Source organism: Arachis stenosperma, chromosome 1 (assembly GCF_014773155.1).
Source record: "Arachis stenosperma cultivar V10309 chromosome 1, arast.V10309.gnm1.PFL2, whole genome shotgun sequence".
NCBI classification, from domain to species: Eukaryota; Viridiplantae; Streptophyta; class Magnoliopsida; order Fabales; family Fabaceae; genus Arachis; species Arachis stenosperma.
This window is the reverse complement of record NC_080377.1, coordinates 119,487,500-119,515,115: the sequence shown is the minus strand read 5'-3', so window position 1 is coordinate 119,515,115 and position 27,616 is coordinate 119,487,500. Positions and strand designations below refer to the sequence as shown.

The window sequence follows — 27,616 nt, the reverse complement described above, 5'->3', positions numbered from 1 at the left end:
TTCCCTAACACTTCTTTGATTTTGTATGGCCCTTTCCAATTGGCGGCGAGCTTTCCTTCCCACGACTTGTTGACTCCAATGTCGTTTCTGATTAGGACCAAGTCGTCTTCAGCAAATGTTCTTCGAATGACTTTTTTGTTGTATCTGGTAGCCATTCTTTGCTTTAATGCTGCTTCTCTTATCTGGGCGTTCTCTCGGACTTCGGGGAGCAAGTCGAGCTCCTCTTTGTGCCCCTGTACATTTCCGACCTCATCATGGAGAATTACTCTTGGGCTTTGCTCACTGATTTCTATGGGAATCATGGCTTCTACGCCGTACACTAGTCGAAAAGGTGTTTCTCCTGTGGCAGATTGGGGAGTTGTCCTATAAGCCCACAGTACTTGAGGGAGCTCTTCGGCCCAAGCTCCCTTTGCTTCCTGTAATCTTTTCTTCAAACCTGCCAGTATGACCTTGTTAGCTGCCTCGGCTTGCCCATTGGCTTGTGGGTGTTCTACCGAGGTGAATTGATGCTTGATTTTCATGCTGGCTACCAGGTTTCTGAAGGTGGCGTCGGTGAATTGGGTTCCATTATCTGTGGTGACGGAATAAGGTATCCCATACCTTGTGATGATGTTTTTGTAGAGGAACCTGCGACTTCTTTGAGCAGTGATAGTGGCTAATGGTTCTGCTTCTATCCACTTTGTGAAGTAATCTATTCCCACGATTAAGTATTTAACTTGCCCTGGTGCTTGGGGAAAAGGACCTAACAGGTCCATCCCCCATTTTGCAAAGGGCCAGGGGGAAGTTATACTAATGAGCTCTTCTGGTGGAGCTACGTGGAAATTTGCATGCATCTGGCATGGCTGGCATTTTTTCACAAAGTCGGTAGCATCTTTCTGCAAGGTCGGCCAATAGAATCCTGCTCGGATTACTTTTCTGGCTAGCGACCTTGCTCCGAGATGGTTTCCGCAAATCCCATTGTGTACTTCTTCCAACACCTCGGTGGTTCTTGAGGTCGGTACGCACTTCAGCAATGGTGTTGATATCCCTCTTCTGTAAAGGACATTTCTCACCAAAGTATAATGTTGTGCTTCCCTTCGGATCTTTTTAGCCTCTTTCTCCTCTTTGGGGAGGATGTCGAATTTTAGGTATTCGACTAAGGGATTCATCCATCCGAGGTTTAGGCCGACTACCTCAAGAACCTCTCGTTCATCTTCTGCTTTTGATACCGAGGGCTCTTGTAGGGTCTCTTGAATCAGGCTTCTGTTGTTCCCTCCGGGTTTGGTACTTGCTAACTTGGACAGGGCGTCAGCTCTGCTATTTAGATCCCGAGTTATGTGTTTGATCTCGGTTTCCGCAAAGTGCCCAAGGTGTTCCAAGGTTTTTTCCAAGTATTTCTTCATATTGGGGTCCTTTGCCTGATATTCCCTACTTATTTGGGAAGTCACCACTTGTGAGTCGCTATAGATTGTCACCTTTGTGGCGTCAACTTCTTCTGCTAGTTTTAATCCTGCAATCAAGGCTTCATATTCTGCCTGATTGTTTGAAGCTGGAAATTCAAATTTTAAGGAGACCTCTAACTGGGTTCCTTTTCCATCTACCAATATTATGCTGCGCCGCTGAATGTCGGCGAGGATGAAGTCACTGGGCTTTAATTGCAGTCCGAGTTTCGTATCTCAAATCGAACTCGGAGAGCTCTATCGCCCATTGAACCATTCTCCCTGCAACATCCGTCTTTTGAAGGATTTGCTTCATGGGCTGGTTCGTACGGACTCTTATTGTGTGAGCCTGGAAGTAAGGTCTTAGCCTTCTTGAGGCTATTACTAAGGAGTAAGCAAACTTCTCTAGTTTGTGGTACCTTAGTTCAGGACCTTGTAGAACCTTGCTGGTAAAATAGACCGGGTGTTGCCCGACCTCGTCTTCTCTGATCAGGGCTGATGAGACAGCCCTGTTTGCGACGGATAAGTATAGGACGAGGTCTTTTCCCGGTGCTGGTCGGGTTAAGATGGGAGGTTGGCTCAAGAATTTTTTGAACTCTTGGAACGCCTCCTCACATTCCGGAGTCCATTCAAACTGGCATCCCTTCCTTAATAGGGAGAATAATGGAAGGGATTTTAGTGCTGATCCTGCCAAAAACCTGGAGAGGGCTGCAAGTCGGCCGTTGAGCTGTTGAACCTCTCTCAAACAAGTCGGACTTTTCATTTCTAGGATGGCTCTGCACTTGTCGGGATTGGCCTCAATCCCTCTTTGTGTTAGCATGAACCCTAGAAATTTTCCTGCTTCTACTGCGAAGGCGCATTTTGCGGGATTTAGTCTCATCCCATGCAACCTTATAGTGTTGAAGACTTGTGAGAGGTCGGTTAAGAGGTCGACTTCTTGCTTGGTTTTTACTAACATGTCGTCGACGTACACCTCCATTAAGCTCCCTAGATGGGGGGAAAACACTTTGTTCATCAGCCTTTGGTACGTGGCTCTGCATTCTTTAATCCGAATGGCATGACCACGTAACAATAGTTGGCTTTTGGTGTGATGAATGATGTTTTCTCTTGGTCGGGTTCATGCATTGGGATTTGGTTATATCCTGAGTAGGCGTCCATGAATGATAAGTATTGGTACCCTGAGCTGGAGTCTACCAGGGTGTCAATACTCGGTAGAGGATAAGGGTCCTTAGGACAGGCCTTATTCAAGTCGGTGTAGTCGACGCACATTCTCCATTTACCATTTTGCTTTTTGACTAGCACCACATTTGCTAGCCATGTTGGGTATTTGACCTCTCTGATAAAGCCGGCTTCCAGGAGCGCCTGTACTTGCTCTTCTACTATGGAGGCCCTCTCTGGGCTGAGTTTGCGCCTTCTTTGCTGTACAGGTCGGGATCCTGGATAAACCGAGAGCCTATGGGACATGAGCTCGGAATCAATCCCGGGCATGTCGGAGGCCTTCCAGGCGAAGAGGTCGGAATTGGCTCTTAGGAGTTCACCCAACCTTGTTTCAGGGTTTCCCCTAGGTTGGCTCCTATGTAGGTATTCTTTCCTTCCTCCTCCCCGATTTGTATCTCCTCGGTTTTTCCCCCGGTTGAGGTCGTAGCTCTTCTCTGGTTCTTGTGCCGCCTAGCTCTATGGTGTGGACTTCTTTGCCCTTCCCTCTCAGATTCAGACTTTCATTATAGCACTTCCTTGCCAATTTTTGATCTCCCCTCACCGTGGCTATTCCTCCTGGAGTTGGGAATTTCATGCAGAGGTGAGGAGTTGATACCACTGCTCCAAGACGATTAAGGGTAGTCCTGCCAATTAGGGCATTGTAGGCTGACCCTTCATCGATGACTATGAAGTCTATGCTTAGAGTTCTCGATTTTTCCCCTTTTCCAAAAGTTGTGTGAAGGGGTAAAAATCCTAGTGGCTTTATTGGCGTATCCCCTAACCCATATAGGGTGTCGGGGTAGGCTCTCAGCTCTTTCTCGTCTAACCCTAGTTTGTCGAAGGCGGGCTTGAATAGGATGTCCGCCGAGCTCCCTTGGTCTACTAGGGTTCTGTGGAGGTTGGCGTTGGCTAGGATCATGGTTATCACCACGGGATCGTCGTGCCCGGGGATTATCCCTTGCCCATCCTCTTTTGTGAATGATATTGTGGGGAGGTCGGGCGTCTCATCCCCGACCTGATAGACTCTTTTGAGATGTCTTTTGCGAGAAGATTTGGTGACTCCACCTCCCGCAAATCCTCCTGAGATCATGTGGATGTGCCTCTCAGGGGTCTGTGGTGGCGGATCTCTTCTGTCCATGTCATCTCGCTTTCTCTTTCCATGGGTGTCCGACCTCTCCATGAGATATCTATCAAGCCGACCTTCTCTAGCCAGCTTTTCTATCACATTTTGAGGTCGTAACAGTCGTTGGTGGAGTGACCATATCTTATGGTACTCGCAATATTCGCTGCGACTTCCCCCTCTTTATTTTTAATAGGTCTTGGGGGTGGCAGCCTTTCAGTGTTGCAGATCTCTCTGTATACATCCACTATAGAAGTCTTTAGAGGAGTATAAGAGTGATACTTTCTGGGCCTTTCGAGACCGGGTTCTTCCTTCTTCCTGACTTCCCTTTCCCTCTCTCTAGAGGAGGAAGCAGGTCCAGGTCGTGAACTCGGGTCTCTTAACTTTGCATTCTCTTCCATGTTGATGTACTTTTCAGCCCTTTCTTGTACATCACTCAGAGAAACGGGGTGTCTTTTGGATATGGACTGTGAGAAGGGGCCTTCTCTAAGTCCATTGACTAACCCCATTATTACTGCCTCTGTGGGCAGGTCTTGGATTTCTAAACATGCCTTATTGAACCTTTCCATATAGGCTCGTAAAGACTCTCCGACCTCCTGTTTCACTCCCAGGAGGCTCGGTGCATGTTTTACTTTATCCTTCTGAATTGAGAACCTCATCAAGAATTTCCTTGAGAGGTCTTCAAAACTAGTAATGGATCTCGGGGGGAGGCTATCGAACCACTTCATTGCTGCTTTCGATAAAGTGGTCGGGAAGGCCTTGCATCTCGTAGCGTCGGAGGCATCAGCCAGATACATCCGACTTTTGAAATTGCTAAGATGATGCTTTGGATCCGTAGTTCCATCATAGAGGTCCATATCAGGGCTTTTAAAGTTCCCTGGAACTTTCGCCCTCATTATGTCCTCACTGAAGGGATCTTCTCCTCCCGGGAGTCGATCTTCTCCTTCATCGCGGGAGTTTTTGAGGGAGGATTCTAGCTGTAAGAGTTTTCTTTCTAACTCTTTTCGTCGTTCCATCTCCTCTTTAAGGTATCTTTCGGTTTCCTTTTGCCTCTCCCGCTCTTGTTCCAACTGTTCCAGGCGACTATGAACCAAACTCATTAGTTCGGTTACATGAGACGGTCCGCCTTTTTCTGATTCACGTCCATCTGAGGAATTTACCTTCGGATTCTTTACTCCGGAGGTACCCTCTCGGTGTTGATCATTGTCTTCATTGCCATGGCCTACGTCTAGATTCTCTTGCTCAGAATCTGTTTCCGCATGACCTTCTTCGTGGGATCTATCCGCCATCGTTGAATGATCTCTCGGGTCCCCGGCAACGGCGCCAATGTTCTGGGGCTTACCTAGAACCGAACGGTGGTTGGACTTGTTTGAGGCCCAAGCGCTGGAGGAGTGTGGTCTCCGACTTGGTTTACGTCTGGGAGCCGCCTCCGAGTTGTGTGTTCCAAGAGATGGGGGGTGGTACCTGCAAAGACACTCCGATGCCTAAGTCAGCATGGGGTTAAGCAGGTTTAGAATGTATTGGAACTTAGGAATACCTGAGGTGTGTCAGTGTACTTATAGTGGTGAGCCAATAACCACCGTTGGAGTAGTGCCGTATCTTTAGGATAATAACCGTCCCATTATCTTAGGGAGGTTAAGATATGGCTTTATGAAGTGGTTAGAGAGATTTCAGGGGCGGTTACCCATTTGAATGAGTATTTATCTGCCAGCTAATCTCACAACCGACTTCTTCGTACCAAGTCGGGGTTGACACCGACCTCTTGAATGGAGGTGGGTGCTTTGCTAGGCTTAAATATATCATTATCAATTACCAATTATAATTTTAATAATCAAAATATATAACATGATATTTTTTAATTACAATTAAGATTAAATTAAAACTGAAATATAGTAATATTTATATTATTAATTTAATAATATCAAAATGTATTACATGAAACTCTTTTATTAAAATTGAGATAAAATATTTTTTTTTTTAAATTAATAAATTTTTTTCTGTCATCTTCTTATCTGCCTCTTTTCTTTACTCTATTTTTCTCTATCATTTTTACTTTATATATAAGTCATTATTTGTATTTTATATTACTAATTTGACAAACCAAACAGTACGATAAGATATTCTTTTATTACAATTAAAATAAAATCTTTTCTTTCAAAATTAACAAACTCTCTTTCCTTTTTCTTCTTTATCTTTCTTTCTCTTTTCTTTCTCATTCTATCTCTTTTTATATTTTTATTCTACAAAAAATAAAATTAATAAAATAATATAATCCAAATAAATTCATAAAATTATAAAAAATATATTAAATTTACAATTAAATATAACTAAAAATATCCCAAAATATTATTCCTATAAAAAAGATATTATTATTATATATATTTTTTTTTAGTTTTTTATTTTGTTTAAATTTTTACCGCTTATCATTTTAATTTATATTTTTATTTCTCTTTCTTTAAATATTTGTTATATATAATTTAGAGAGAATACTAATTTTGTGATTGATAATTAGATTCAACATTAAATTTTTCAAAAAAAATAATTTTGAGTTAATTTTATAACTATCAATATAATTTTTTTACTAATATCTAATTATATATATAGAGAGAGAGAGAGGAGAGAGAGAGAGATATTATTTTTAAATAACAAACATGAAATTTAATTATTTTTATTTGTACAAAAGACTTAACACTTAATCAAATATAAAAATATACACATTAAATTTTTTTAAAATTTTAGATAATAAATGTTAAAAATAATTATTAGTAAAAAATTAAACTCTTTCACATGAAAATAATAATTAAAAAAAGTTATCATTTATTTTTTTATCTACAAAGACCGGTCTTTTTAGTCGATAAAAACTTTTATTTTTTACAATTTTTTTGTAAAAGTAGTTTGATTTTATAATTTTTTTGTCATAATCCATAATGTCAAGATAAAATCATATTTTCAAAAGATTTATATTCCCGTAATGTTATTACGAAGAAAAATATTTTCTAAAATTATCATCATTATTATGAGGTAAATATTCACACACAATTTTTTTCATGTGAAGTTAATCGTTAAAAATTATTAGACTATAATATAATCAAACTGATTGAATTATCTAATAATTATCAACCATCTGAAAAATTACAAGTGACTTTTCACCTAATTATAATTTGAAAGATAAAATCACATTCTTGTTGAAGAAAATAAAACAGATTTCATAAAAATGAATAGTAGAAGTGGCGGGCTGAACTGAACCGCTGAAGGCTGTAGGTCACGTGACATGCCACATCTCAGAGTCGCACTCGCACCCGCCATTTCCCGCCATAAACTCCCGCCAAAAAAGACCCTCTTCTATCCTCCTTCTTCTTGTTCCCTCCTTCACAGATCCAAATTCCAAAACCCTCACAAACTCTCACACTAAGAGAGAGAGAGAGAGAGAGAGAAAGAGAGAGGGAGCCTATAATCGAAGAAAATGTCAGGTTGGGACGAAGGAGCCGTCTACTACAGCGACCAAGCCCACTCATGGCACGACGGCAACCGCCCCGGCGACCCCGACGCCACCGCATCCAACCACACCATCCAACAGAAATTCAAGGAGTTCATTCGCAACTTCAGTAAGAACGGTCTCTTCCCTTACAGACAAAACCTCCTCGACAACCCTAAGTTCCTCCTTGTCAGATTTGAAGACCTCGACGAATTTGCTCCCGAACTCTCCCCTAAGCTCGAGTCTTCCCCCGCCGACTTCTTGCCCTTGGTACTTCCCTTTCTCCTCTTCAACGCTCTGCTTTGTTACTTTTGTTTTTGCTTCGTTTTTCATCGTCCTTTTTTTGTGGCAGTTCGAAAGCGCCGCGGCGCAGGTTTTGGGGAGTTTGAAGACTAAAGTCACTGGCGACACCGGAGAGCTGGAAGATCAGGTTGCCGGCGATGTCCAGATTCTGCTTACTTCCGACAAGGATCCTGTATCCATGAGGTCGCTCGGGGTAATTTGATTTGATATAATCTAGGGTTTGATTATACATGAATGCCATGCTTTTAGGGGTTGGAGAATTTGTAAGGTTTTTTTCGGTCTAAGAATTGGTCTGTTATGATTTTTCGATAGGCTCAAAACATATCGAAGCTTGTTAAAATTGCTGGGATTACTATAGCTGCATCAAGGACTAAGGCAAAGGCAACTTATGTTACCTTAGTATGTAAGAACTGCAAGAAAGGGAAGCAAATTCCGTGCAGGCCAGGACTTGGGGGAGCAGTTGTTCCTCGATCATGTGATCATATTCCTCAGGTATGGTTCATATTATTGCCGTGTTGTGTTATGTGCATACTCACATAATTTACTGTTTGCTTTTTAAGTATATCTGTAATAAGGTGGGATGGTTTTCTTGCAGGCTGGAGAAGAACCATGCCCAATTGACCCATGGCTTGTGGTTCCTGACCAGAGCCAGTATGTTGATCAACAAACATTGAAACTGCAAGAAAACCCAGAGGTAATAATATGAAGAACTTGATTGAGAAAGCTTTAACAACAGTTGCAAACCATCATCACTTATATGTCACTTTTATATTGAAGGATGTTCCAACCGGTGAGCTACCTAGAAACCTGCTCCTCTCTGTTGATCGTCATCTAGTTCAAACAGTGGTACCTGGCTCAAGATTGACAGTCACTGGAATCTTCAGTATTTTCCAAGCTTCCAACTCTGCATCGTAAGTCTCGTCATCCTTTTAGCACCCTTGAATTTCTTCTTTATTGTCAGCAATCAATGCCTATATGTTTAAATGCCTTTTACTTTGTGCAGTAACAAAGGAGCAGTGGCAGTTAGACAACCATATATCAGGGTTGTAGGAATGGAAGACACAAATGAAGCCAAGTCTGGTGGTCCTTCTGCGTTTACACCAGAAGAGGTCCGTGTTGAAAAAATTATTTGTTGTCTTCACCATACATTATGCATTGTTCATTGCTTTCATGAATTTCACCGCTTACCTGAATGTTAAGTGCTAATGGACTGGGAATTTTATTTTTCCAACGTATCCTAATTGGGCTGTCAAAGTTTAAAAAGTGTTTTTACCTCTACACTACAAAAGTTCATACCAGCTAAGATCTCTAAGTTCTTCCATGGATTGTAGCATGGTCGTCTTACCCCGATTCTACAAATCTTTCAAGTTTTTTTCACTCCTACACAATGTCATGGTGCTCACTTATAGATGTTGTGGGTCCGAATAATGATGTTACTTGCAGATAGAAGAATTCAAAAAGTTTGCAGCTGAACCTGATGCTTATAAAAATATATGCTCCAAGATTGCTCCCTCAATATTTGGGCATGATGACGTCAAGAAGGCTGTGGCCTGTCTTCTTTTTGGTGGGTCAAGAAAGGTATGTTGTTGCTTTGTGCATCCATCTATGTTGTTAGGGAATAAAAGAAATTCATTCCCAGGAGCTGATAACATGGTCAATTGCTTTGCAAGCAGAACTTGCCAGATGGAGTGAAGTTAAGAGGTGATATCAATGTGTTGCTTCTTGGGGATCCATCTACAGCAAAATCACAGGTTTGTGCTTGATTTTCCTTTTTTCTGGATACTCTATTCTCTTGTTAATCCATGGTGGTTGAATTATTAAAAGCCAAGAGAGCCACTTGCATTATATTTAGTTTTGTATCCAACAGTGAACCGATTTTCCAGTGTATTTGTTTTTTAATATCGAAAATTTTCCTTTTTCCTTTCTTTGACAATGTCTTTAGCCAAGTTGAATTTAGTTATTTACTCGTTCAATTATAGCTTCTGTTGTATTCCCTTAAATGAGATGACAATTATATTTTACAGTTTCTGAAGTTTGTTGAAAAGACAGCTCCTATTGCTGTCTATACTTCCGGGAAAGGCTCATCAGCTGCTGGTCTCACAGCTTCTGTAATCAGAGATACCAGCACTGTAAGTTCTTCAACTTCTATCATTTGTATCCCCAAAATAGTTTCAACTGCTGCTGGTTTCTTGTTCATCAAGAAAATGAAACAGCCACTATGTTTAATTGATGTCTTTGGCTTGGTTTTTAACCCGTTTTTTCCTTCAAGTCATACAAGTTCAAAAGGATTCTCATAATATAATTCGGATCTAAGTTTTGAAAATTCTCAATTTCTAAATATACAAGATTCATTAAGATAAGAGAAGCCCGAATGTAATCATAAGGATTATCATAAATCCCACTTCTATTTGAATTTAGATTTACAAACTCTTCAATTATTTTTGCTAAGATAAACTCTGTTTACTTTTCTTTTTGTTTGAGGACAAGCAAAGTTTTAAGTTTGGTGGTAATTTTTATCATCACTAATTGTTGAGATAATGCAAACTAGTTGTTCACCCAACTTGTTTGAGAGGTCTCTGATTCATGTTCTGTGAATTCAGCGTGAGTTTTACCTTGAAGGAGGGGCTATGGTCTTGGCAGATGGAGGCGTTGTCTGCATTGATGAATTCGACAAGATGAGACCAGAAGATAGGTACTAAGCTGTTTGGTTTTTATCTTATTGATTGTTGTCGGTCCATGGTAAAACTATTTATGATGTCTGTAATGTAGGGTCGCCATCCATGAAGCCATGGAACAACAAACTATATCTATAGCTAAAGCAGGAATAACTACAGTTCTTAATTCTAGGACTTCTGTTCTTGCTGCTGCTAATCCTCCATCTGGACGATATGATGATCTTAAGGTCTACTACCATATATCTCACGTTTACATTTTCAGTTCCATGAACAATATTTTTAACAGACTAACAGGAATATCACATTTCTGCAGACTGCACAGGATAACATTGATTTGCAGACAACCATTCTTTCTAGATTTGATTTAATATTTATTGTGAAAGACATCAGAATTTACAGTCAAGACAAGGTAACCGTGACTAATTTTTTTTTCTCCCCTGCTACCTCTAAATGCTTGTCTTGTGAAGAAATGCTACGGCAGATTGAATTTATTCTTTTGTTTAAATTTTTTGTTTTTAATTTGTCTTGTGATATTAAGATTGCAAATTGTCAGCTTAATATTTGACAAAAGACTGGCAAACCTTTTAAATCTTATATTATTATTATTATTATTATTATTATTATTATTATTATTAAGTCCATCAGACCATGCAGACATATTGTTTACATATTCAATGGTTGGATACTCAACAGTCGTTAATTGACTGATTTTGTGCACAGATCATAGCTAGTCATGTCATAAAGGTCCATGCATCAGCTGATGCAACCGCTAGTGAGAACAGGGTTTCTAAAGAAGAGAATTGGCTGAAGAGGTAAGCTATATCTCTGAACTTATGTTTTCATGCAGTTCGTTCAATTATTTGGCAGATGAACATAAAGTTGATTTAAATAGGTATTTACACTATTGTCGGACTGAATGCCACCCTCGTCTATCAGAATCTGCTGCAACATTACTGCAGAACAATTATGTGAAAATCAGGCAGGTAAGGTTGAATATGTGACCAATTAGCAGAAAGAAATTTGATATCTCTTTTAGTTTTTACCAGTCATCAGTAGTTACGATGATGTTAGAAGCAATTGGATGTGTTTGTTTGTTTGGATATCATAGTGAGAAGATTCTTGAATCATAATCCACTAATTCTTATATATTGCCTTGTCCATACTATGTCAATTTTGATTTGATTCTTTCTGCAATAAAATACAGGATATGAGGCAGCAAACCAATGAAACTGGAGAAGCTGCTGCAATACCAATTACAGTAAGGCAGCTGGAAGCTATTGTTAGGTTGAGTGAGGCACTTGCCAAAATGAAACTGTACGTATTGCCATCGTTTTTCATAGACTTTACATGCCCGTCCCGTTCGCAACATCTGCTTCGGTTTAATTAAAACATTAGTTAATCCTTTATAAGAACTTGGTACCAATCATAGTAATATAGAACAGTGGCAGTAGAATAGAGAAGAAATAGGAAAATAGAGAAGATAGAACGGGAGAAATATGAGGAGAATGGGGGATAGAAGCAGAGGGATGAATGAAATCACGGTTTCTTTCTAGTCTGTGTATATTGCGCAATGAGAAATTGCAAAAAGGGAACAAGAAGGTGAGAAGCTACCGCTCTCCTAGGTCCTGTGCAACCTAATTTCCAGTTGATTCTCTTTAATTCTCCTCACCTCTCTTAAACTTGCTCTCCTTTATCTTACCAGCACACAGCCTCCCCACTAACCTTGCTAGCTGTTACATCATTTGGGGCCACTGCACTCTCTACTAGCTCTCTTTTCTTTTATGTTCCAACAATAAATAAAACTAGAGTGAGACCCGCATTGTGCGAAGAGGTAGATTACTTATATTATAAATAGATTTTAATAAAATGTTATATTAAAAATATTTTAGAGAACATATTATAAATAGATTTTGAATTTATTTAGAGTTATATAAAATTGTATTTTTATTTTTATTTTTTTAAATTTGCATTAACTGCTACGGTTTGTTTTTTTTTTGCATTTTTTTCGTTTGTAAATAATTAAAATAAAATGAATGAATGAGAATGAAAAACATATAAAAATGTTAGATTAAATTTAAGAAATTTTTGACAATTAGTATGAGAGATTAAGAAATGGAGAATAGTAAGAGTATTAATATGTATAAATGGAAGAATTTGAATATTTGTAACTGAAATTTTTTATAATAATTATTATTATTATTATGACACTTTTACTGTATGTTTATTACATTTAATTAGTACTTGATATTTTAATTGAATAATAATAGATAAGAATTTTTTGTTTAAATTTTTTTAAAACATTTTACTAAATAGTGATTGGTTGATTTTCATCTTTTGTCAAGTCATTAGAATTGTTGATGTGACATTATTAACAAAGAAAAGATGGCTTAAATTCATTATAGAAAAAGTTAGCATCAATTTTTATATATTATAAATATATCATAAATAGATATTTAATTATTATATTAGTTTTTATAATCTTATCAAATTTTTAATTGAATCTTTGTAATTTAAAATTTATGATTAAGTTTTTATATTAAATAAAAAGGTTTAATCAAAGTCTTTATTAGTCATTTTTTAGGGGAAAAAAAAACAAAACACGGTGATTTTAGAATATTTACCTTTAAAATCTGCTATAGTTTAATTTATATCAAACACAATAATAAATATTCTAAAGTGTTTCGAATTTTTTAATAAAACACAATTTACAAGGATCTAAGTGAAATTTTTATATAATATTAAAATTTAATTATAAATTTTTAAATTATAAAAATCTAATTAAAAATTTAATAAAACTACAAGGATGATGTAATAATTAAGCCTAAATAAAAGGCAGAGGTGCTATTTTTCCATCTTCACTGCTCCTTCAACTAACTAAACAGATTCTTTTCTCACTTTTCTCTTCGCTTGGTCACCTAACTTTCTTACATAGGGTAAGGATACTCTAGTTCAAGCAGTCTCATACTCGTATCGGCTCATAATGCATGATGTTATACAAATTGTGTCAGTAATTTAGTGTATTAAGAGCAATGAAAAGATTTATTTTCATTTGCTTTTCGCTTTTATAAAGTTTCTATTTTTAGTCCGTATCAATTGAACGCTTCAGTAGTTATGGACCAATAGCAAAAAAGCAATCGAGACCTCCTATTTGAGTTGGAAGATAATCCAAATTACATGATTCCACTGATCCCCTCGATATGCTATGCTGTATAAGAAACTAAATTTCTTAGCTAAATATCTAATCATTCTTTTTATTTCTCCTTCAGTTTATTCTTTTGATATAGTACCTGCATCTTAGACAGTCTAACTCAATTTCTCCTGCATCAGATCTCATGTTGCTACTGAGGAGCATGTGCAAGAAGCAATAAGGCTTTTCACCGTGGCTACAATGGATGCTGCTCGGTCTGGAATACACCAACAAATCAGTCTCACACCAGAAATGGCAAATGAAATAAAGGTTTGGCTTGTGTATCCATCTTCTCTCCCTTAATCTAGCTTCATATGCTGACGGGTTGTGTCTGCACAAATGAGCAGCTAGCAGAAACTCAGATAAAGAGAAGAATTGGGATTGGAAACCACATATCAGAAAGAAGGCTTATTGATGACCTCAACAGAATGGGAATGAATGAATCCATTGTACGTAACCACTTAACTGTTAAGAGATAGTCTCATAACTTACAAATCAAATTTTGAGGTCACCATGTAATTCAAAACTTCAAAAGATGCATGTTTCTAACACTGTCATGTTATATAAAACCTAGTTGAGTTTCATAGTTGTCTTCAAAAATATGCACACGCACTAGAATAGTGAAAAGACCATCAACATTGAATTGAAGTAGTATTCAATATTCATTGACATGACTACATTTTGGCAGGTGAGAAGAGCTCTTGTGATCATGCACCAGAGAGACGAAGTAGAGTACAAGCGAGAAAGGCGCGTTATATATAGGAAAGCATGATATATATGCTTTCGATCCACTGCTAGGTTGTAACTCATCGTTTAGACTAATAGTTCTCTTGTAATATTTTTCTTTATATTTATTCATATATTTCCCGTAGAAGGGTCCTTGTAAGCTTTTTTTTGTTTTAATTGCTGTGACGTGTTATTGCGAAGTTTTTTCTTGTGATTTTAAGGTGATAGGTTTAAGTCATTAACGCATTAATTATCGTTCACTCATTCTCAAATCATTTTCACCAAATTTATTCTCTTATTATTATACTCATTTCAACTCATTTATTACAATATATTAAAGGAGAAGCCAAAGTAGTGTTATGATGAATAAATAACACATAATGTTTTAAGTTTTATATAAAATTATCATATCATTCATTGTAATAACATAGAAAAAAATATTTATTTTTAGAATTATATTTATACTATCATAAAGAATAGCATATATAATTAATTTAACATTAATCTCATAATTTCACATACTAAATTATCTAATTCTACAAAAAAAATATAAAATATTAATTCATATCAATAGTTTAAATTCTAATATTAAATATTTTATTTGAAGGTTAAATTTTACTTTATAAAAATCTATTTATATATTTATCTATCTATTAATTTATTATAATATATAAAAGAATTAAGTAATAACACAATAAATTCTAGGCATATTAGATAAATTTTAATATTGCTATATAAATATTTTAATGAAATTATTATTTTATAATTTTTTTTATCATCGCATTACTTTTTATATAGTGTTTAATTTTACTTTTTAATGATATTTTTTTACTCTCGATTTCTATGCAGATTACTCTTATACCTTTAGTAGTTAATGTTATTTTTCCTTAATAAATTAAATTGTTTAATAAAACTTAATTCATTTTCTCTTTTTATTTATGTTTATTATATAAATTAACAATTTTACATACTTTCTTTATCCCTTTTTTACATAATTGTATGTTTTTTGCTCTTTCTTGGCTCATCCTTAAACGCTCCTTATTAAGTATGAAGTGCTGCACACCTTGTTAATTCGTTAAATTTAAACTCTTCATTTATTATATTTTATTTGAATGGTCTAGATTTAAAAAATTAACCTGTTAATCAGGTTAACCATCTTTTATATAAATTTTAGATCTTTTTATAAGTTTAGATATTGAGCTGAAGTCTAAAACAGGAAAAATAGTATATAAATATTAAAAGCAACATATCTGTACAACAAAAAAAAAATTACTGGACTTTAGAATTAAAATAAATAATATATAAAAAATAAGTTAAAAATCCATGTACTAAATTAAAAAAAAGATATATTATAATTTTAAAAAATAATATTAAATATATATTATGTATATAATATTAAAATTTAAATAAATTTTATTTTGTGTAAAACAAAATTATAATATTAAATATAAATACAATAATAACAAATTTTGTATTATATAAATTTAATTAATATATATATAATTTTATTTTGTGTAAAATAAAATTATAACATTAAATATAAAGTGAATAATAAAAAAATTTGTATTATATAAATTTAATTTAAAAGACATATATACAATATAAGAAGCAAACAAACATATAATAATTTTATTTTGTGCGAAACAAAAATTCATATAAAAAATATTCATATAATTTTTATTAACAATTTTTTTTATTGAAATATGTTACTTTATTATATTTAAAATATATTATTTGAAATAATTATATTATTTTAGTTAATATATATTATTAATTTTTTTTTGTTAAAATACATTGACAAAAAAATTTTACGTAGAGCTCGTTGGCAAAGAAAGAAATACTCTTAATTATATATTAAATAGAATAATTATTTATTAGGCTCATTCTTATACAAATAAATTTTTTTAGTTTTATATTTCTAATATTTTATACCAATTAACTTTAAAGTTTAATTATTTTTTGAATAAATTAATAAAAAAATAATACAAAAAATTGTTTAAATATAATTGTATTTTAATTTTTTATTCTATTACGTGTTGAGGATAATTTGAAATAAAAAATAATAGACTTATTGTAACTGCTATGTATTTTATGTATTTTGTGCTTTGATTGCGTCGTCATCTGAGAATTATAGTGTCTTCATGGAGACCGGGTTTTCTACAGAATCGATTTTGTGTTTGGAGTTAATCAATTAGTGGATAGATATGCTTCTTCCTCTTCTGTGGCAGCAATTTTTTGGACTTTGAAGGTCATTTATGACAAAGGTGGAAGGGAGTGGGTTCAAAAGCGTCAAAATATGTGGTTAGCCAGAACGATATCAAAAGCACCGCCAGCAAACAAAACAGTAAAGATGCTTGAAGACATCATATAATAGAGTAACGGAAGAATTCGATCAAATTTTTTTGAGTACTTTTGTGGTGCAAAGGTCGTTCGGTTACACGAGGAAATTAGTTTTTTTTGTCAGTATCAATTTGTTTATTAAGACTATGACAAAAAATAATAATAATCATAACAATAATAAATAAATTTAATTTACCTAATAATTTTTAATAGTAAGTTAATTTTTAAAGAGTGCTGCATTTTCTACTTTACTTAAAGTGGACTAACTTTTACCCTTTTTTTTCTTTATCTTTACTAATGTTTTACACCATTATTTGAAAATTGAGTGACGACTACAGTTTTTTATTTTAGTTAATTTGCTAAATAATTTGCTCATTATATATTGGATGATGAACTTCTAAAATACTATAATGTATAATATTCTTACAAGGATTCATCAATTATATATTATTTTTGTCACACACACACACACATATATATATATATATATATATATATCATTTTTTCAACAATTTTTAATTATTTACTATTATTAGTTTTAATAATAATATTAAAAATACATGATATGATGATTCATGAAAAAATAGATACTATTTTTAATTATTGAAACATTATATTCATATTTGCATTATATTTATTCTTGCACTATAGTATTTAAGTTTGCTAAATATATATATATTAAGTGATGAATTCTTTCAAACGTTAAAATTTATAATGTCATTACAATTTTATTTAAATTTAACATTAATTTTTAAATATTTTACATAAAATTAAATCATTAGTTTCGCATCATGCACAAATTTAAGTCTAGTTTATTATATAAATCAATATCCACTTCATACTTTTTTTTTCTTTTTTTCACATAATCCTATATCTGTTACTCTTTCTCTCATCCATTTTTGCTCATATTTTGCACAATTATTTTTATAGTTAAATTTTTTTCTTATTTTGCTAAATAATTGACTCATTATATATTAGAAGATGAATTTTCTAAAACAGTAAAATATATTTTATAAATTTTTTCTTTTTGTCTAATTGTATTCCTTGGTTATATATTATCTTTATCACATATATATCACTTTTACCATTTCAATATTTTATCTTCTTCAATATTATTTAGTTATGATAATAATGTTAAGAATGCATAGTGTCATAATTCATAAAAAATAAAATTAGAAAATTGAATGTTATTTTGATATTTTCAGTTAAAAATTATATATGCATTTGCATTATTGCATCTAGTAGTGTTATTATTATAATGAAATGGTTAATTCAATTTTTCACTATTTAAAAATTGTCCAAACATAAATATATGATCTAATGATAATGTATTTACTATTTACTATTTACTTATAATTTATTGTCAAAATTCTTATGCTAAAACGATAGTTAGAATAATGTGAGTATTAAAAAGCTTATCTAAATGGCTTTTTATTTCTTCTAATTAATAAGTTAATCCCTTTTGTTATGAATAACAAGAAATTTAAATATTTTGGTATTCTATTGAGTTAATTAGCTATATTTAACTGACCCTCATTTTTTTTACAGAATCCGGGGGAGGGAGGGGGGGGGGGGGGGTATGTTCTTTGGCTCTTTGCTGTATAGAAAGTTCTACCTATCATAAGGATCTTAGAAAAGAAATAAAACTGAGGTGATTAAGGGAACAAAAGAAAACAACTAAAAAGAAGACAAATCGTCATATACATTAGCAATTAATGTCCCGATTCATTTTTAAATCCACTAATATGATAGGTGACATCATTCAAGAATCAAGAGAACCAAGACCACTAATTGATTGGTAATAGAGACTAAAAAGGCTAAAGAACTATCATTCAAGAATCAAAGAGATTCAAAACCTGGTTTGCTTGGTAACGGAAACTAAAAAGGTGAACGAACAAATAAAGAAACTGTTACAGTTAAGTCTAGCATAAACTTAGCACATTTAACATTTACATTAACACTACCAAAAGATGGAAAACAACGCACTAAAGTGATCTATTTTGTTGTGTACAACACAGTTATCAGCGAATAAACAACCTAGCGTGATGTCCAAATATAGACCTGCCCTCCACTTGTAGCTCCTGCAAGCATTCCAACCTCATATGGGTCTGCATCAAATCTACATGGAATGGCAGACATATGTGCACTCTGGAAAGTAGTAACTATTTTCCTTTGGCTTGTTGAGAGAACATCAACTCCTCTTTTCATATTTCCGACGAATAAATATGAGTCATCCCACCCCCATATTGCTCTGTTACAACAAAATCAAGCTCGTGAAACTAAAACCCGTTTTTTTCCATTATTTCCACAGCAAAAATATTAAGTATCACAGTCGTTATAACTCAATTACAACAGTAAGTCCCAATGCTTTGATGTGATAAGTTATTTCACAGTAAGATAAATTAGCTTTTGATGTTTCCACAAAGACAATACCTGAAAGAAGAAAGCCATCTGCCAGTCTGGTTGTCATGATATACAGAAGCTGCATCCTCCAAGTCAGCGCCACTATATATTCCGATTGTGTTATCCGTGCTACGCAATATAAGAGATAATAGTGATTCCACCAAATCAAAATCACATGCAAGTTAAAGCAGATTTAAAAGGATTCATAATGAAAAGAAAACCTAGCAAACAAGTTAACTTGCACAACAAAGGTTAGTGGATAACAAATTAAACAAGGCAAGTAAGCATATTTACACTACCTAGCTTCATTCTTACAGAACAATAATATGAAGAATTAAATAACATCCATACCTTGTTGTTGCCAGGCTACATCCAGAAGGAGAGAAGTAAGCAGACTGCACAGCCCTTTTGTGAGTGAAAGTCTTTAAGGCAGTCATTTTGTCACCATTGGCATATCTCAAATCCCAAGTGCAAGCAGTCCCATCAGAAGAACCAGTAGCTAGAACGTAAGGGCTTTCACATTTGAAATCTATTGTATTAATCCTACCTTCATGCAAAATCCAGCGAGACGAACATTTCCCCATCCTATTATCCCAAACAGCCAAACCACCACGACCCTCGCCAAAATATAGGCAGTTAGCCTCATTTTTTGGTTGGTGGAGACTATATATAGCCTCATCACTACTATATACCAAATCAAAGATTTCCTTCTCGGCATCCATAAGCCGAAGAAATCCATCATAACAACTTGTATAGATCTGCATTTACAATTTTTGGCCTTAGCTCAGACAATTTCAAAATTGACAATATAAAAACATACCTACAGTAGGTTGAAGGCACAGAATGTTCAAACCAGAATTAAGTCAAGCTATCAAGGTAACCATATATTATATTTAGGCAATCAACCAAATTAAATTACTCAACAAGCTTAAGAAACAGATACTTCATAGTTCGATCCAATTTCGTAAAACTCATACTAGTTTTTAAATTACGTTCTGAGGTGTTGAGAATTCACATGTACGGCATAATTAATACCTTGGACAAGCAATATGGCTGAACCAATATCTCAGAAATAGGAGCAGGATGAGGATGGTATAAATGAATCCGCCCTTTATCATCTCCAACATCCCAGAACCCAAGGTTCCCAAACTTGTTACCAGCCACAACCATCTTTACACTAGTGGAAGGGAAAAACCGCACTGCAGTTATCCTTCCAGGAACAATTCTTGCTATGTTCTCGGAATTCAAATCCATAGGCTCCAGCTCTAAGGAACCCCGAAGTTCATCCTTACCATCAAACTCTCCTTCCCGGGCTTCCTTCTTTGCCATGGCGACAATCGATTCGATGAATGACCGATCAGAATCGTCTTCCCCTTCATATGCATCACTCATAGGAAGAGGGCCCAATGTTTTGCAGGAAGGTTCGATTTTGGCGGCCGAACTGTGAAGCACGGGAAGTGAATCTAGAGCTTCTGCATCGAGCCCTTTGGAATCGGGCGGGATACCCCTGGTGCGGAGGGAGCGGCGGATGACGACTGCGGTTTCGGCTTTGGGCTTCTTCTCAGATTTGACACTGTACGACTTGGTCGTAACCCTAAGCCGCAGTTCCATGAATGAACCAGTGAGAAATAAGTAACAGAAAATTAAAAAATAAACAAGAATGAAGCATTGAAGTGTGAGAAGGAGAAAAAAAGAAGCGCAGACCTCGGGCGCTTGGAGAGGAGGGAGGCAGCCTTGGAATGGAGCTTGAGGGCGGCCATCATCTCATCGTTGCGGCGAATGTTCTCGAGTCGCTGGCGTTCGTACTCGTTCATTTTCCGAGACGCCATAGAAGGGTGAAGAGAGGGAAAGTTAGGGATTTTGCTTTGGACTGATTGATTGAATGAATGAATTCGAGCGATATAGTGAGAGGTGCATTCAATTTTTAGGGAAAACAAAACGGTGGTGTTTTTTTTGGCGGCAACTCAAACTCGCGGGAAACTCGAGGCTTTTTCTTTGCGGTTTTTATTATTTGTCACTCTTCCCAAATAATATTTTGGTGGAGTTAATCCCTACTTTAGTTTATGAGATTTGTGAGATTTTAGTCGGTAATTTTTTAATGGTTATAATTTAGTTTTTTAGAATAAAAAAAATGTATTAATATAATTTTTTGTGTGTATTTTTTATAATTTAATGTCGTCGGTGAATGATTCAATTCTTATCACGCTGGACATATTAAAACGATATCATTTAAGTATTTAAATAATTAGGACCAGTTTGGCTAAACTTCTTAAATAAATTATTTTAAAAAAGGAATTTAAAATATAAGAATTTTTATTAATAATAATTTTTAAATAAGTTATTTTGTATTTAGAAAGTTATTATAGAAGTCTTTGTTTTAAAATTGTGCATTAAATAGGAGTGATAAAATAGCTTTTGAAAATAGAAAAGTAACATTTTTTAACTTCTTCAAAAACTCTTAAATAACTTTTTAAAATGTTAAAAATTTATCTAAAATAATGTACCAAATACTATTAGTGTAACTTTTTATAAATCAAAAGTTAAAAAAAAAGGTAACTTCTTGATATTTCCTAAAAGGAGCCTTTAGTATTGTTCAAAAAGGAGTGGTGTAACATTTTAATATTATTTAAATCCTCAAATAATATATTTTAATATGTCTAGTACGACAAAGTTTGAGTTATTTTTTGAATTTACAGAAAAATGTACGAGGAATTATATTGGTGCAATCTTTTGAATTAGGAGGACCAATGACACTGAGTTCCAACTACAAAAAATATATGAGATTAAATTATAACAATTAAAAATTCAAAACTAAATCAATGAAAATCACCTATCTCAATAGAAAATACTTTAATATTCAATTATAGTGTACTTATATGGTCAAATATTCTCTCTGATCAAATTAACTTCTTATTAAAATTTAGTGGATTTAGCTTAGTTCTAATTTGGTACGGATAAACCACAAGTTAAGCCGGTTTAAGGTACTTCATTAGATTTCTTTATAATCGCTGGTTTTGTTATTTTAAATTTTGAAGAGTTATTTTGTCTGACAGTTTACGTAGTTAGAGACTTCAAATGTAAAAAACCAAATTCAAAGATTTACTGGAGAGCTAAGTTAAGATTGCAAGAAAATTACGAGTCCGTGATTGAAATTCTAAATTAAAGCAAAACCTTTGAACGAAGCTTTATATATAAGAATGAACAAATCTCGTTATTTTATTGATTAATATAAGAGGTATCCAAAAAAAAAAGGTTAATACATGGAGTTCATAGAGGTTGTGATCCCCATCCCTACCAAGAGTTACTGTAGAATTTCTCAAGTAAGCTACTCAGAATACATTTAAAGCGTGTAGTGTTGTTGGATGGTATCAATGTCAAGACCCTTCAACTTGACGACGGATTCAACATGGCCCTTGAGAGTGTGGAGTTCTCTTAGCCTTGCAGCCTCAGCACGTCTTCTGGCCTGCTCAGCGATTTCAGAGATCTCAGTGGATAATGCGGGTTGGGTCTCAGGAACCTGGAGTCCGTGCAATGTGCGCTGAGCCACAGCCCATTGAGCTTCCCTCTCGCTTTTGCCGTAATCCTTCTTTGTTGTGAATGCGGTCTTCTTGTCAATCATGTTGTCCCATGCCCTTCCTGACAGCCCCAACCTGATCAAGAACTTTAGGATATCAAGAGGGATGTATGTCACAATGCTGAAGATCCAGATTGCTCCTGCCCATCTCCACCCGATTCCGTTGATTCTAGCGAAGTCCCAGTGTGCGTACACAGCAACCACAGTTGCCACCTGTACAGTTAGTTAGTTAGTTTAATTAGTTAGTTAGACTATTTCTTCGGATCGGATTGGATTGGATTAGAATTGGAAGGTCAAAAGAATATCTAACCAGTTGTGCTGCGAGGAAGGCGACAACAAGCAACAATCCAGGGCGTTCAATGTAGGACCAGCCCCTTGACCTTGTCACGAAGATGAGTGCTTGACTGATGATACTCACTTGAAGGTATAGAGCTGAGGTGAGTTGCTCCTCACTATCATAAATTGCCTCCACGTGGAAGGTATTCTGGAAAAGATATAATTATTCATGTGTCTCTTCCTATCAGTTTAAGCTACGAATTAAAAAAAAAGTTTAGAGTTGGAATCTTACGGTGAAGAAGTCGGTGTCATGGATCAAGTAGAAGAACAAGGCAGTGGTGACAGCCATGTATAAACCAAGGACAATGCCGGTGGCGAAGATTTCCTTGAGCTTCCATGAGTCAGGGAGAGGAGATGGCTTGACCCTGTCCTTGGAGATGGTCATGATGGTTCCATCGTTCAAGATGGCAATGACGAGCACCATGAAAGGTGAGAAGTCGAACTTCCAGATGAGTGCAACAAGCATGAATCCAAAAACAATACGGATGGTAATGGAGACAGCATAGATGGTGTAGTTCTTCATCCTCTGGAAGATAGCCCTGCTTGTAAGCACAGCACTCACAATCACGCTCAATCCAGGCTCAGTCAACACAATATCTGAGGCACTTCTTGCGGCATCAGTTGCATCTGCCACTGCGATACCGATATCTGCCTTCTTCAATGCCGGTGCATCGTTCACACCATCTCCGGTCATTCCCACTATGTGTTTCTTATCCTGCAGCCTCTTCACAATCTCGTATTTGTGCTCTGGGAACACTCCGGCGAATCCATCAGCCTTCTCAATCAGTTCATCAATTGGAATGGCTGCAATGGCAGGGTCTTTGCTAGCACCAAGGAGTGAGGATGAAGGGTACATGTTGGTTCCCATTCCGAGCCTACGACCGGTTTCTTTTCCGATGGCAAGTTGGTCACCGGTGATCATCTTAACATTCACACCGAGTTCAAGAGCACGACGGATAGTCTCTGCACTATCATGCCTTGGAGGGTCGAAAAGTGGCAACAAGCCCAAGAACTCCCATGGTTCTCCTTCGCTTTCCTTGCTCTTTGCTGAAACAGTCTGTTAAAATCAATGTAAACAGAAATTAAATTCTTCATCCTCTTCTTTTTCATGTTCATGGATTAGTTTAGTTAGACTCTTTATTCACCTGGCGTGCAACGCCCAATGCACGCAGACCGCGGTTGGCAAAGTCATCAATGATCTTATGGGCCTTCTTCAAAGTCTCTCCCTTGAGTTTGCACAGTTCAATAATCTGATCCATCAAAATAGTACTCAAATATCAAAACTCATGCACATGTTATATTATAAATTTCTAAAGAATAGTATATATTTTGATGTTACTTGCTCAGGAGCACCCTTGCTGCTTCTGTGCCAGTCTCCATTGCTATCAATGTAGGTAATGGCTGTGCGCTTCTCCACAGGATTGAAGGGCAAGAAATGCACCTCGGTGATTCCTGCTCTTGCCTGAGATTTCACAACCAAGACAATAATCATAATAAGGTATTAAGGTTAATTAGTTACCACAAAACTTAGTCGTCAATTCTGAAAAATCTAAGTACCTCCTTGGGATCACTCAACATTCCAACAATTGAAGCATCAATGGCATCCTGGTTTTCAACCCTGGAAGCCCTGGCAGCAAACAAGACAAGGGTTTGCTTGTCTACCTTAGGGGGGAAGACCTGCATTCACAAATCACATTAAAAATAAAGAAGCTTATATTATATATAAGACTGAATTGTATGAGCATGAAGAGAGGAAGTACCTCAATCAAGTCCTTGTCAACGGTAAGCTTGTTAAGGGTGAGAGTTCCGGTCTTGTCACTGCAGAGAACATCCATACCTGCCATTTCTTCAATGGCAGTCATCCTCTTGGTGATGGCACCTTGCTCGGAAAGGCGGTGAGAGCCAATAGCCATGGTGACAGACAAGACAGTTGGCATGGCAATTGGAATACCACCAATGAGAAGAACCAACAAGTTATCAATACCATCTCTGTATGCCCTCTGTTGGATGGGATAGACCACAATGATCTCAATCAGCATTCCCACAGCAATTGAGCAGATGCAGAAGTTACCAATGGCAGTCAACACCTAACACAAGCAAAGAACAAGGATTAATACAAAGTTGTGATGCCGTTAGAGAAAAGTAATGGAAGTTTGTTTTGTTATGTACCTGTTGGAAGTGACCAACATTGTTGGTGCTGTCTACAAGATGAGCAGCCTTGCCAAAGAAGGTGTGGACACCGGTGGCAATGACAACAGCCTCGATCTCACCTTGTTTGCATGTGGAGCCAGAGAAGACCTCATCACCGGGGTTCTTGGTGACCGGCAATGACTCGCCGGTGAGGGCAGCTTGGTCAATCTTGAGAGGATCACCTTCCAAAAGACGAGCATCTGCAGGAACGATATCTCCCAACTTGATGCTGATCAAATCTCCAGGCACCAAGATTGCTGCTTCTTCCTCACTCCATTTTCCATCTCTCAACACCTTGGTTTTGGGTGCAAGACCGGCCATCAAAGCAGCTGCGGCATTGCCGGCACTGTTTTCCTCAATGAAACTAATCGTTGAGTTGATCAAAAGCAACACCACAATACCAACGAAATCTTGCCAATCCGGTGGCTTGCCCTGATTTATATACAATGTTAGAACCAAACAACAACAATAACAAAGCCTTATAGTTTTATGAACAACACAAGAATTCTGTAATTACCCCGCCATTGGCCAATGCAATGGCCATGACAGCAGCAGCCTCCATGACCCATGACAATGGATTCCACATGAAACCCAAGAATTTAAGCAGCTTGCTATCCTTTTTCTCTTCTAGTTTGTTGTAACCGAAGATTTGTAGCCTCTTCTCTCCTTCAGCTGATGTCAAACCCTCTCGGCTACATTTCAGTTGCACGAACACTTCCTCAATGGGAATGTTCTCCTGCAAATTAATATACATGTACACATAACATGTCATTGCCAAGTTCAAAGAAAAATTCAATAAGTACATATAAATATAAATATAAACTAATATTGTAATAGTAACTTACGAGATCCACATTCTCATTCTTAAGATCCTCGAAAGAGATGTCACCGGAAGCCATGATGGAGAAAAAGGAAACTGTGTCACCTGCAAGTTTTGTTTATGATCTTGTTTCTACCCAACCTCTGGCCGGAAGGCCTTGGAAGGGTAGAAAAACAGAGGAGAAAACGAAGCCAATGCCAATAACTTTTGATAAAGACGGTGACGAGTTATTCAGGTGTGATTTGATGCTTTTATAGTGGGAGTTTGGAGTTGTGATAGGGAATGAATGCATGGTTGTGATTTACAGTTCTATTATCGTCAACCTTTGACTTTCACTTTTTTTTGCATGGTTTTGTGGTCCTCCATATATATCGCGAGAACCATTCTACGTATTCCTTGCAAAACAATGCATTTGACTCTCCCCAAATAATTTTTTTTTATACAAGCTGCTTAGTTACCACATACATTCCTTTGCTCTGACACGTGATGAATTTGTGGTGATTCCACTTTGCAAATAATTATGACGGATACCACCTACATTGGCTGCATTCTTCTTAGATAATTTTATATGTGGAAAATATAACATGATAATGCAAATATTCATTGTTTATTTATAGGTTAAAACAGAGGAATAGTATTGTTTTGTTTGAAAAGTCGGGATAATTATACTTTTTTTTCAAGATGGAGCTTATCAATGTTATTTATACATTAAAATAAATTACTAAAATCAATCATCAAATGTATTTATATATAAATATATGTAATTCAATTTATTTTTAATATGTATTTATATTTTAGAGATATTTTCTATATCTAAACAATTTTAGCATTCAAGTTCATCCAAATGATTTTAGATCACGGGCTTTTTCAGTTTTCTTCTTTTCTTACGCTTTTTTTTCTTCTTCTTCACCTTGATGCTATGTCTTCTTCTTTGCGTTCCTCCCCTTTCTCATTCTCCTCGTTCTTTTTTGCGTTCCTCCTCCTCCTCATTTTCCTTTTTTTTGCGTTCTTTTTTCTAGGCGTGTTTTCTCCTTATTGTCATTCTTTTATTGTTGTTGCTGCTGTATTTTTTTCTTTTCCTCCTTCTCTCCTTAGTGAAAAAGCAGTAGAAGGTGAAGAAGAAAAGTTTTGAATTGTGCAGAATAAAAATGAACCGAAATTATATTCAGAAATGAACTGAAATTATAATTAAAATGAACTGAAATCATTAAGTAATTTCAGTTCATTTTAAATATAATTTTAGTTCATTTATGAATATAATTTAGGTTTATTCCTAACTGAATTATTTTGTTATGATTCTTTTTGTTTCACTATCTTAAAAGAAATAAAACTAAGAAAAAATTGAAGAAAAATCAAACAAAAACGAAAAAACAAAAAGAAAAAATTCCTCAAACTTCTCATCATGCTCTTCTTTTCTTGTCTTATTCATCTAATCAAATAAAGAGGAAGAAACACATAATACTGCAAAATCACTTGATGGATTTGGATGTGTTTTTGTTCATGATTCAATTTTATTTTTCTCCTTCGCACACGCAAATTCTTCTCCTTCTTCTTCTCTTCTTTCGTTATCGTCATCACGAACAACACCAACATTTTGCTAACATCTTTATTGGTCCTGATTTTCTCTGGTGCCATCATTAAATAATTTCAGTTCATTTTTTAGTTTATTTTGGTTCATTTGTAAATTAATTTCAGTTCATTTGTGTGTAATTTCGATTCACTTGTGTGTTAATTTCGGTTCACTTGTGAATAAAAAATTTGCTCAATACTTATCAGCAGCATCAAGTGAACTAAAATTAACACACAAATGAACTGAAATAAATTAAGAAATGAACTAAAATTATTTAATGAA

The 27,616-nt window shown here is 35.5% G+C and overlaps 3 protein-coding genes across 4 annotated transcripts; 1 reads left to right on the top strand and 2 right to left on the bottom strand.

The window, feature by feature from the left end:
* The first annotated feature begins 7,114 nt into the window (after window positions 1-7,114).
* LOC130960726 (DNA replication licensing factor MCM5) lies at window positions 7,115-14,339 on the top strand. Its single transcript, XM_057886183.1, has 18 exons — window positions 7,115-7,480; window positions 7,563-7,706; window positions 7,826-8,005; window positions 8,109-8,207; window positions 8,291-8,424; window positions 8,517-8,622; window positions 8,957-9,091; window positions 9,187-9,264; window positions 9,538-9,642; window positions 10,114-10,205; window positions 10,283-10,415; window positions 10,502-10,597; window positions 10,909-11,000; window positions 11,081-11,171; window positions 11,393-11,502; window positions 13,516-13,645; window positions 13,723-13,824; window positions 14,064-14,339. Exons 1-18 carry the CDS (start codon window positions 7,199-7,201, stop codon window positions 14,145-14,147), a joined length of 2,193 nt encoding a protein of 730 aa, XP_057742166.1. The 5' UTR covers window positions 7,115-7,198; the 3' UTR covers window positions 14,148-14,339.
* Window positions 14,340-18,287: 3,948 nt separating this feature from the next.
* On the bottom strand, window positions 18,288-20,802 carry LOC130939957 (uncharacterized). Its single transcript, XM_057868018.1, has 5 exons — window positions 20,549-20,802; window positions 19,880-20,438; window positions 19,196-19,602; window positions 18,875-18,973; window positions 18,288-18,692 (listed from the first exon to the last, which is right to left on the bottom strand). Exons 1-5 carry the CDS (start codon window positions 20,671-20,673, stop codon window positions 18,479-18,481), a joined length of 1,404 nt encoding a protein of 467 aa, XP_057724001.1. The 5' UTR covers window positions 20,674-20,802; the 3' UTR covers window positions 18,288-18,478.
* A 1,312-nt stretch (window positions 20,803-22,114) lies between these two features.
* Window positions 22,115-25,843, bottom strand: LOC130966612 (ATPase 8, plasma membrane-type). 2 transcript variants are annotated; one of them, XM_057891430.1, is made up of 10 exons: window positions 25,790-25,843; window positions 25,462-25,680; window positions 24,924-25,376; window positions 24,515-24,841; window positions 24,312-24,431; window positions 24,094-24,216; window positions 23,900-24,004; window positions 22,987-23,811; window positions 22,729-22,902; window positions 22,115-22,631 (listed from the first exon to the last, which is right to left on the bottom strand). In XM_057891430.1, the coding sequence occupies exons 1-10, from the start codon at window positions 25,841-25,843 to the stop codon at window positions 22,185-22,187; spliced, it is 2,847 nt and encodes a 948-aa protein (XP_057747413.1). In that variant the 3' UTR covers window positions 22,115-22,184. The 2 variants fall into 2 exon arrangements, with proteins under 2 accessions (XP_057747413.1, XP_057747419.1); XM_057891436.1 differs by having other exon boundaries at window positions 23,900-23,980.
* Between the last annotated feature and the right edge of the window lie 1,773 nt (window positions 25,844-27,616).